The sequence below is a fragment of the Hemitrygon akajei genome, chromosome 28 (genome assembly GCF_048418815.1).
Source record: "Hemitrygon akajei chromosome 28, sHemAka1.3, whole genome shotgun sequence".
Classification (NCBI taxonomy): Eukaryota; Metazoa; Chordata; class Chondrichthyes; order Myliobatiformes; family Dasyatidae; genus Hemitrygon; species Hemitrygon akajei.
In genome coordinates this window covers 15,592,691-15,603,959 of record NC_133151.1, presented here as the reverse complement: position 1 = coordinate 15,603,959, position 11,269 = coordinate 15,592,691, and the positions used below count along the sequence as shown (strand labels likewise).

Sequence of the window (11,269 nt, the reverse complement as noted above, 5' to 3'; positions counted from 1 at the left end):
TAGTTTTGCGACATGGGAACTCAAACTAAAACTTTGTTGTGAGAAGTGCAAGACTGAAGGGCCCCTGAGCAGTTAAAATCCATGAACCATTAATCGCCAGACATTGGGGAAGACACTAGCAGCTTGGAGCAATGTTACTCACACAGCACAAACCATATGGATGAATTTCTGAATCGGACGTTTTGGTCATGAAACAACCACAGAGGAGCAGAATCAAGCCATTCAGCCCATCGAGCCTGCTCCTCCATTCCATCATTGCTGTAGGATTTACCAGGTTTTGTGACAGCGGGTCAATGCATGTATGAAAAAAATCATAAAAATCACGAGATAGAATTCATGGACCACTTGAGGAACAAAGAGATAGTGTTTGCGGACCACTCGAGAAATAAAGAGATAGTGTTCATGGACCACTTGAATAATGAGATAGTGTTCGTAGACCACTCGAAGAATAATGAGCCAGTTCTTGCGGACCACTCTGAAATTCTGATGGCAGAGGGGGAAGTTGCACGGAACCGTTGTGTGGATACCTCCCTCCTTCTGCTGGCAATGAGAACGGAACCGTTGTGTGGGTACCTCCCTCCTGCTGGTGGCAATGAGAACGGAACTGTTGTGTGGGCTGTATTCCCTGGAGTTCAGGAGCATGGGGGGGGGGGGGAGCTCATAGAAACATTCCAAATGTTAAAAGGTCTGAACAGATTAGATATGGCAAAGTTATTTCCCATGATAGGGGAGTCTAGGACAAGAGGGCACGACTTCAGGATTGAAGGACGTCCATTTAGAACTGAGATACGGAGAAATTACTTTAGTCAGAGGGTGGTAAATCTGTGGAATTTGTTGCCACGAGCAGCTGTGGAGGCCAAGTCATTGGGTGTATTTAAGGTGCTTGATTATCCAGGGCATCAAAGGGTATGGGGAGAAAGCAGGGGAGTGGGGATGAGTGGAAGAATTGGATCAGTCGATTGTTGAATGGCGGAGCAGACTTGATGGGCAGAATGGCCTACTTCAGTTCCTATATCTTATGTTCTTATAAGTAGGAAGTACAGAAGCCTGAAGGCACACACTCAGCGATTCGGGAACAGCTTCTTCCCCTCTGCCATCAGGGAGGAGGTACAGGAGCCTGAAGACACACACTCAGCGATTCGGGAACAGCTTCTTCCCCTCTGCCATCAGGGAGGAGGTACAGAAGCCTGAAGACACACACTCAGTGATTCAGGAACAGCTTCTTCCCCTCTGCCATCAGGGAGGAGGTACAGGAGCCTGAAGACACACACTCAGCGATTCGGGAACAGCTTCTTCCCCTCTGCCATCAGGGAGGAGGTACAGAAGCCTGAAGACACACACTCAGTGATTCAGGAACAGCTTCTTCCCCTCTGCCATCAGGGAGAAGGTACAGGAGCCTGAAGACACACACTCAGCGATTCGGGAACAGCTTCTTCCCGTCTGCCAGCCGATTCCTAAATGGACGTTCATCCTGTGAACACTACCTCACTTTTCAATATATATTATTTCTGTTTTGCACGATTTTTAATCTATTCAAGATATGTATAGGTAATTGATCTACTTATTTATTAGTTTCTTGTACATTATGTATTGCATTGAACTACTGCTGCTAAGTGAAATTTCTCGACACGTTGATGATAAACCTTATTGCTACAGAGACCGCGCATGCGTATTTTTGTTCCCAGAGAGGCCGGTCGTGAAGGATGAATGCCGGCACCATGCCGTCTCTACTCATGCGTATTGCGCCCACTCTCGCTAATTGCGCACGCGCAGACTGTCAGTCGCCGGCAGAAGATGGCGGCGGTCGCTTTGAACCGTCTGTTGCGGGCTGCACGCCTCGCTGTCCCTCGGCCTCAGGTAGCGGGCGGGGCGGCGATCCGACCGGGAGCGGAACTCACCGGGAAGGCTGGGGCAGTAACTTGGGGGCGGGGTTGAATGTGGTCCCGGCGGCGGGGAGAGGTACTAGTCCGGAGTCATTGGGCAGGCTGCTGAGAGTCGGCTGCCTGGACACCGTTGCGGGGCGTGGCCAGAACGGATGGGCGGAGCCACAACGAGGCGGGGCCTGAACGGACGGGTGGAGTCTGGGAGGGGCGGGGCCAGATTGTGTGGGCGGGGCCAGCTCACCACGCGCTCCCGGGTCGTAAAGTTGAAAGTTTGCAGTTTCATGTCGGGTCTTGGGCTCAACTCTGCCTCTATGTTGAACAGTACAGGCCCTTCGGTCCACGCTGTTGTGCCGACCTCTTCAGTTCAATACTCCAAGTGTGGTCTAATCAAGGGAAGTTTCATTATCATTCAGACCATACAGTGGAATGAGACAGCGTTCCTCCGGGGGCCCAGGTGCAGATCATACATTCAAAATAGTGAGAGACAAAACACACACACTTCGTTATGCAAGAAAACACACATATAGTCCAAATCTCTGAGCAACATGCAAATCGATGGGACAGCTCCTGTCAATCCTGCCTGACCTCCGCTGGTCAGACACTGGAGGACAGCACTGATGGGAGAGACCAACCCCCAAATGAGCACAGACACCTCTGGCATCTTCTCACCTGGGCTGCAGCAGCAGGCAAGCCCGCGGCTTGAGTCTTTGTTGTCACTACAGCCGAGGCCACGCTGCTGCCTCATCACTTGTCTCCCCACCAAACAAGGGAAACAGACCAGCGGAATCTCACATTATCAATGTCCAACTGGGTCTTGTGATCGCAAGAGAACGTCCAAGACAGTCGCTCATGGTGACACTGCACGCTGCTTTTCGCGCCCCCAACTGCTGTGACTTCGAGTCGCAGGCAGCTGCAAGGTCTGTACCCAGGTCAGCCCCTCCAAACCCTCTCCTGGCCTGAACGCTGGCTACTGCTTCTCCCAGCCCCGAGTGCCGAGTTTCTCCTTCTCCCAGCCTGAGCACTGGCCCCCTTCAAAACTCCAGCCAGCTGTTCCAAACAACGAACAGGTCACTGATCACTGATGCGGTAAACTCTAACTAGAGTTTTATCGAGCTGTAACATTACCTCATGTTTCTTGAACTCAATCCCCCGAACTAATGAAGGCCAACACACCAAACTCCTTCTTAACAGCCAATTCAACTCGTGCAGCAACTTGAGGGATTGATGGACCGTGGACCCCAAAATCCCTCTGTTCCTCCTCGCCGCTAGGAATCCTGTCATTAACCCTGTGTCCTGCCTTCAAGCTTGATTCTTCTGGCTTGAATTCCATCGGGCAATTCTCAGTGTATTTCTGCATCCTGTCGATGACCCCGAATTCAGATTTAAATGTATTTGTCACGTGTACATCAAGACACACAGTGAAATGTGTTTTTTTGCGCCAACGTACCCACAGGGTATGCTGGGGGGCAAGCTGAAGGTGTCATCACACACTGCGGCGCCCATTGCCCATTGTAACCTCTGGCAGTCTCTGTTTATTTCCATTTCGAGGGGTTTAGCGTGGTGCCTGTGATTGTGGGTCTTGGTTCATGCACCGAATTGGTTAGATAGGCAGATAGTTATAGAGTCTTTTACCCCTGGTGGAAATGTCCCACTACAGGGCATAGGTTGAAGGTGAGGAGAGGAGGGAAGTTTGATAATGTGTTGGTCAAGTTTTTTTAACACAAAGAGTGGGGGTGCCAGGAACGTTCTGCCAGAGGAGGTTACAGACACAATAACAGTGAACGATAGTGTCATGGCTAACGTAATGCTTTACAGCACCAGTGATCTGTGTTCAGCTCCCGCTACTGTCAGTAAGGGGTTTGTACGTGCTCCCCGTAACTGCCTGGGTTCCTCCGGGTGCTCCAGTTTTATTCCAAAAGACGTACGGGTTAGGGTTAGAGAGTCGTGGACAGCGAGGGTGGGGAGAGGCAGCCTTGATAACTAAGGAAATAAAGGAAGGCATCAAACTAAAAGCTCGTGTGTACAAAGTCACCACGAGTAGTGGGAAACTGGAAGATTAGTGGAGCTTTGAAAAACAACAAAGAACCCACTGAGCAAGCAATAAAGAAAGGGAAGGGAAGGAGAACCAGCTGTCAGGCAGCTTTGGGTGGTTAGATCACACAGTTGCGAAGGTTTGCAATGACGTTTCTGTTTGTCCTAGAGTTACTGCACTGCTCCGGGTTCTGGTTCCACATATCCGGGGATTGTTGAGGTCGACGGAGGAATTCCATTTTGTGGAGAGATTGATTCCACCCAGCACTGTGCCAGTTCCTCCGAAACACGACCGTTACCCCACCCCGTCGGGATGGTGTCCACCTCGAGGTCTGTGTCGTCTGATGCAATGCACGGTCCGCTGGAGGATTCGAGCTGCACGTGGGACGGGGGAATTGTCGATGTTTCGGGTCGATACCCTGCATGAGGGCTTCAATCTCCCCCTTACCTTTCAGCCCGCAGTGTCACTCCGCCAAACACCCCTGGCTCCTGCCTCACCAAATCAAAATCCACCTGCCCCCTCTCTCCAAACTGCACCCACACACCCCCTCCCCTGCCTGGCACAGCCTCCTCATTCTCCTTCACCCGACTCAGTCCACAATCAACATAGACAAAAATAGGCCATCAGCCCATGGAGTCTACTCCACCATTCCATTTATTATCCCTCTCAACCCCAATCTCCTGCCTTCTCCCTGTAACCTTTGATGCCCTGACTGATCAAGAACCTATCAACCTCCGCTCTAAATGTATCCAATGACTTGGCCTCCACCGCCATCTTTGCAATGGGTCCTGCAGAATCATCACCTTCTGGCTGAAGAAATTCCTCACGATCACTGTTCTAAATTGATGTCCCTGTGTTCTGAGGCTGTGCCCTCTGGTATGGACTCCCCCCACCATATGAAACATGCTCTCCACATCCACTCTATCTGTGTCCTCTGGTCCTAGACTCCCCCACTATAGGAAACATCCTTTCCACATCCACTCTATCTGTGTCCTCTGGTCCTAGACTCCCCCACTATAGGAAACATCCTCTCCACATCCACTCTATCTGTGTCCTCTGGTCCTAGACTCCCCCACTATAGGAAACATTCTCTCCACATCCACTCTATCTGTGTCCTCTGGTCCTAGACTCCCCCACTATAGGAAACATCCTCTCCACATCCACTCTATCTGTGTCCTCTGGTCCTAGACTCCCCCACTATAGGAAAACATCCTCTCCACAGTCCACTCTATCTGTGTCCTCTGGTCCTAGACTCCCCCACTATAGGAAACATCCTCTCCACATCCTCTCTATTGAGGCCTTTCAACACTTGATAGGTTTAAATGAGGTCACCCCTCAATGAGGTTGAACTACCTGACTCAGACATCCTCCTCGGGCAGCTCGTTCCCATGCACCCACCACCCTGTGTGTGACGAAGCTGCCCCTCAGTCCCTCTCAATCCAATTAGCCCAGCTCAGGTTAACTTCAGCCCAGACGAGTGACCAGTGAGCTCATTAAGTCAGTAAGGAGCTGGTGTTTGCCAGGCTCCACGGTGTGTAATCAGTGTTTAATCTTCTCCAGATCCGCCCCCTGACCTGCCGTATGTGATCCGGCGCTCCCGCATGCACAATCTCCCAGTTTATACGGACATCACCCACGGCAACAGAAAGATGACGGTCCATCCGGAAGATAGAGGGCGACATTTGGGTACGTTATCGTTTCTTTGCGTTGTCTTAAAACTGTTTAAACGAAACGTTCTCTCCATTTCTATACCCAATGTATAGACTCACTTCAAGTTCCCTACAACTCATGTTGTTAGTATTGTAATTTAAAAAAATTATTTTATTTCCATGAATTGTCTTCTTTTGCACATTGGTTGTGTGTCAGAAACACGAGATTCTGCAGGTGCTCGAAGTTCAGAGCAACACACCGAGAAAGCTGGAGGTACTCAGCAGCTCAGGCAGAATCCATAGAGTGGAATAAACAGTCACGTCCTGATGAAAGGTCTCAGCCTGAAACGTTGACTGTTTATTTCCCCTCCATAGATGCTGCCTGACCTGCTGAGTTCCTCCAGCATTTTGTGGTGATTTGTCAGTCTTTGTTGTTTTATATTTTTTCATAAATTCAATTGTATTTCTTTATTTTCCTGTAAATGCCTGCAAGAAAATGAATCACAAGGTGACATGGATATACGTACTTAATCATAGAAACAGGCTTTTGGCTCACCTAGTCTGTTGTTCTGCCTAGTCCCCATCGCCCTGCAGCTTTCAACTGTAAGAGAAGTTTGGATAGGTACATGGATGGGGTGTGTATGAAGGGTTCCCATGGACTATAACCCTCCTTACCCCTCACATCCAGGTACCTCTGGTTCTAGTCCCACCCAACCTTCATGGAAAACGCCTGCTTAAGTTTACCCTATCTATACCCCTCATACTTTTGTAAGCTGCTATCAAATCTCCTCTCAATTTTCTACACTCCAGGGAATAAAGTCCTAGCCTATTCACCCTTTCCCTATAACTCAGGTCCTCATGTCCTGGCAAATCTCTGCACTCTTTCAAATTTATTGATATCTCTCCTGTAGGTAGGTGACCAGAACTGCAGACAGTAATAACTGAACATGGTGGTGTGGGGACCTCAGGCTTCTGTACCTCCTTCCTGATGGTGGTAGAGAGAAGAGAGCATGGCCTGGACACTGGGGATCTTTGATGATGGACGTTACTTTCGTGTGATAGTGTTCCATGCAAATATACTCAAGTTAGCCCACAAGCTTTGATAAAATCCTTTTCTCTCACCTTAAACCGATGCCTGTCTGTGCCCCTCATGACTCTATAATCACCCCTCAGTCTCCAGGGAATAAAGTCTCTGCCAGTTCAATCTCTCCATAATTCAGTCCCTCGAGTCATGACAACATCTTCCCTAAAATTAGGAGGGACTAGATTGGGTAAATGCAAGCAAGCTTTTTCCACTGAGGTTGGGTGGGACTACAACTAGAGGTCATAGAAACATAGAAAACCTGCAGCACAATACAGGCCCTTTGGCCCACAAAACTGTGCTGAACAATGTCCTTACCATAGAAATTACCTAAGGTTACCCATAGCCCTCTATCTTTCTAAGCTTCATGTACCTATCCAGGAGTCTCATAAGAGACCCTAACGTATCTGCCTCCACCACCGTCGCCGGCAGCCCAATTCACGCACTCACCACTCCTCTGAGTAAAAAAACTTACCCCGACACCTCCTCTGTACCACCTCCCAGCACCTTAAAACTGTGTCCTCTTTTGGCAACCATTTCAGCCCTGGGAAAAAGCCTCTGACTATCCACACGATCAATGCCTGTCATTATTTTGTACACCTCTATCAGGTCACCTCTCATCCACCTTCACTCCAAGGAGAAAAGACCGAGTTTACTCAACCTGTTCTCATAAGGCATGCTCCCCAATCCAGGCAACATCCTTGTAAATCTCTTCTGCATCATTTCTATAGTTTCCACGTCCTTCCTGTAGTGAGGTGACTGGAACTGAGCACAGTACTCCAAGTGGTGTCTGACCAGGGTCCTATATAGGTATATAGTCATGGGTTAAGGGTGAAAGGGGGAAAAGATAAGGAGAACATGACGGCAAACTATTCCGTTCAGAGGGTGGTGAGAGTGTGGAACAAACTATCAGCGCAAGCGGTGCATGCAAACTCGATTTCAATGCTTAAGAGAAGTTTGGATAGGTACACGGATGGGAGGGGTATGGAGGGCTATGGTCTCTGTACAGGTTGATGGGAGTAGACACTTTAAATGGTATGTCACCATTTAGATGGGCCAAAGGGCTGTTTCTATACTGTATCTTTCTATGACTCTATGACTGCAAATTTTTTCTGCAGTGCTCTGTGGAGAGAGACGGTCTTGGTATTCAGTGAGACTGTCAGGAAGGACAGGCAGATGACTGGGCAAAATTGCAGTCAGCAGGATGAGTTTCAGTGTAATATGGGACAAAATCAAAAAGGGTGGTGAGTACAGGACTGAAGGTGTTATATTTGAATACCCAATATACAAAACAAGGTAGATGATCATGTAGTGTAGTTAGCAATTGGTAGGTATGACATTGTGGGCCATCACTAAGTCGTGGCTGAAAGATCATAGTTGGGAGCTTAACATATAAGGGTACACAATTTATCAAAAGGACAGGCAGTAATCAGAGGGGGTGTGTGGCTCTGTTGGTAAACAAGTGAAATCAAATCCTTAGAAAGAGGTGACATAAGGAAGATGTAGAATCATTGTGAGTTGACTTAAGAAACTGCGAGGCTAAAAAGACCCTGATGGGGGTCATATACAGGCCTCTGAACGGTATCCAGGACGTGGGCTACAAATTGCAATGGGAGATAGAAAAATGCATGTCAAGAGAGCAAGGTTACAGTAGTCATGGGGGATTTCAATATGCTCGTAGATTGTGAAAATCCGGTTGATTCTGGATCCCAAGAGGGGGAATTTGTAGAATGCCTACAAGATGGCTTTTTAGAGCAGCTGATGGTTGAGCCCACTAGGGGAAAGTCTGTTCTGGATAGGGTGTTGTTTAATGAAATGGATTTCTTTAAGGAACTTAAGGTAAACGAACCCTTAGGAGGCAGTGATCATAATATGATAGAATTTGAGGAGGAGAAGCTAAATTCAGACGTATCAGTATTATGAGGTTTTCTGATGAGGAAGTCGTGGATCCAGTTACAGAGGGAGGTACAGAGGCCCAGGTTTTAATACTTGCCGATTAACACTGAGGAATGATGGTGTTGACCACTGAACCATATGAGGGGTGATTGATAAGTTCGTGGCCTAAGGTAGAAGGAGTCAATTTTAGAAAATCTAGCACATTTATTTTTCAGCATAGTACCCTCCTACATGTACACACTTAGTCCATCGGTCGTGGAGCATACGGATCCCTTCTTTGTAGAAGTGGTCCACAGCAGGGCTGATTGATAAGTTCATGGCCTAGGGTAGAAGGAGAAGTTATACAGCTCTCATTACATGCGCATGCATTTCAACTCTTTTAGTGAAAATGCAGAAAGTTTGAAGTTAATAACTCACTTCCTTCTATCTTAGGCCACAAACTTATCAATCACCCCATGCAGTGGACCACTTCTGGAGGTCCAAGATGCTGACTTCTGCAAAGAAAGGATCGTTTGCTCCACGACCGCTGGATTAAGTGTGTAAATGTAGGAAAAAATAAATGCGCTAGGTTTTCTAAAATTGACTCCTTCTACCTTAGGCCATGAAGTTATCAATCACCCCTCGTAATCAATAAACAGAAGCCTCATGTAAGGCCTACTGAACAATATGGAGCTGGAGTTCCTTAGGCAGTCCTGTGCTGAGTTCGATGTCGACTGGTAACTCCTGTAACGATGCTGGTACCTAATGTATCAGCCTCTGCCTTTGGATTCATCAGATGTGTGGAGAGGGGCAGCCTGCTACAAGGGCAAGAGCCTGCTCTCCATATCGTACTGCCCTGGCTCGTTGAGACCTAATATTCATGGTCAACTGCGACCAACGGAGGGTCTCAACTGAACTAATCCCTTCTGCGTACACACCAGAATCAGAATCAATTTTATTATCACCAGCATGTGATGTGAAATTTGTTAACTTAGCAGCAGCAGTTTAATGCAATACATAATATAGAAGGGGAAAAAAAAATCATAATAATAAATAAGTTAATTGATTACGGTATATGTATATTGAATAGATTTTTAAAAAGTTCAAAAATCAGAAATACTGTGTATTTAAAAAAAAGTGAGGTAGTGTCCAAGGGTTCAATGTCCATTTTGGAATCAGATAGCAGAGGGGAAGAAGCTGTTCCTGAATCGCTGAGTGTGTGCCTTCAAGCTTCTGTACCCAATGCCATTAGGCTTTACAATTCTACCTCCAGGACTTAAGAACTTTTTAAAAGCTATTAATGCTTTTTGAGACGGTGATTTAGATGCATATCATATTTTTTTTTACTGAGTTAAGTATTGTATGTAATTAGTTTTGCTACAGCAAGTGTATGGGACATTGGAAAAAAAAGTTGAATTTCCCCATGGGGATGAATAAAGTATCTATCTATCTATCTATCTATCTATCTATCTATCTATCTATCTATCTATCTATCTATCTATCTATCTATCTATCTATCTATCTATCTATCTATCTATCTATCTATCTATCTATCTATCTATCTATCTATCTATCTATCTATCTATCTATCTATCTCTTACCTGATGGTAACAGTGAGAAAAGGGTGCTGGAGGTTCTTAATAATGGATGCTGCCTTTCTGAGACACCGTTCCCTGAAGGTGTCCTGGGTATTTTGTAGGCTGGTGCCCAAGATGGAGCTGACTGTATTTACAAACCTCTGCAGCTTCTTTCAGTCCTGTGCAGTAGCCCACCCCGCCATACCAGACAGTGATTCAGCCTGTCAGAATGCTCTCCACGGTAGAACTATAGAAGTTGTTGAGTGTATTTATTGACATGCCAAATCTCTTCAAACTCCTAATGAAGTATAGCCACTGTCTTGCCTTCTTTATAACTGCATCAATATGTTGGGATCAGGTTAGATCCTCAGAGATCTTTACACCCAGGAACTTGAAGCTGCTCACTCTCTCTACTTCTGATCCCTCTATGAGGATTGGTATGTGTTCCGTCATCTTACCCTTCCTGAAGTCCACAATCAGCTCTTTTGTCTTACTGCCATTGAATGCCAGGTTGTTGCTGTGACACCACTCCACTAGTTGGCATACCTCACTCCTGTACGCCCTCTTGTCACCATCTGAGATTCTACCAACAATGGTTGTATCGTCAGCAAATTTATATGGTATTTGAGCTCCCTGTTGCTCTGTCCTGTGCACGAGTGTTGTCGTTCTGCATGTTTTAACCCCTCTGGTGCCCTCTTGCCTTCCTCAGACACTTGACAAGGACGTGAAGGAATACCTCGCGCAGCTGAAGGGCAAGACGCCGCTCACGCAGGTCAACGAGGTGACAATGAGTCTGCGGGTGAAAGGTTACTTCGACAAAGAGCTGAAATCATGGCTGTTGGAGAAGGGGTTCTGAGTTTTGTGAATGGATGTTAAACAGCGTGCTGAGATTGTTTGATTAAAACACAAATCTATGGTAGAAAATCTCTGGTTTTCACGTTATAAGAAACATATCTCTTGACTAAACTTCCCAAAATACACACCAGCCCAGTAAGAGGTCAGTGTAAACAGCGGAGCAACTCATCAGCTTGGACAGTATCTTGATCTGCTCTTGTCTCTCTTAGATAATCCATCATGTTTTTTCTTCTGATTCCAACATCTTTTGGGCCTCCATTAAACCGACAACTTGCTCTGGTTTCCTGGCCAGCATGTCATTTTTATTTTTGTTATTT

At 46.8% G+C, this 11,269-nt stretch overlaps 1 protein-coding gene across 1 annotated transcript; it reads left to right on the top strand.

The window, feature by feature from the left end:
- Positions 1 to 2,732: 2,732 nt before the first annotated feature.
- LOC140717609 (large ribosomal subunit protein mL49-like) lies at positions 2,733 to 11,021 on the top strand. The gene is given in 5 exon segments (XM_073031180.1): positions 2,733 to 2,800; positions 4,084 to 4,244; positions 5,476 to 5,573; positions 5,575 to 5,601; positions 10,807 to 11,021. Coding segments are annotated over 5 exon segments (501 nt in total). The 3' UTR covers positions 10,954 to 11,021.
- The last annotated feature ends 248 nt before the right edge of the window (positions 11,022 to 11,269 follow it).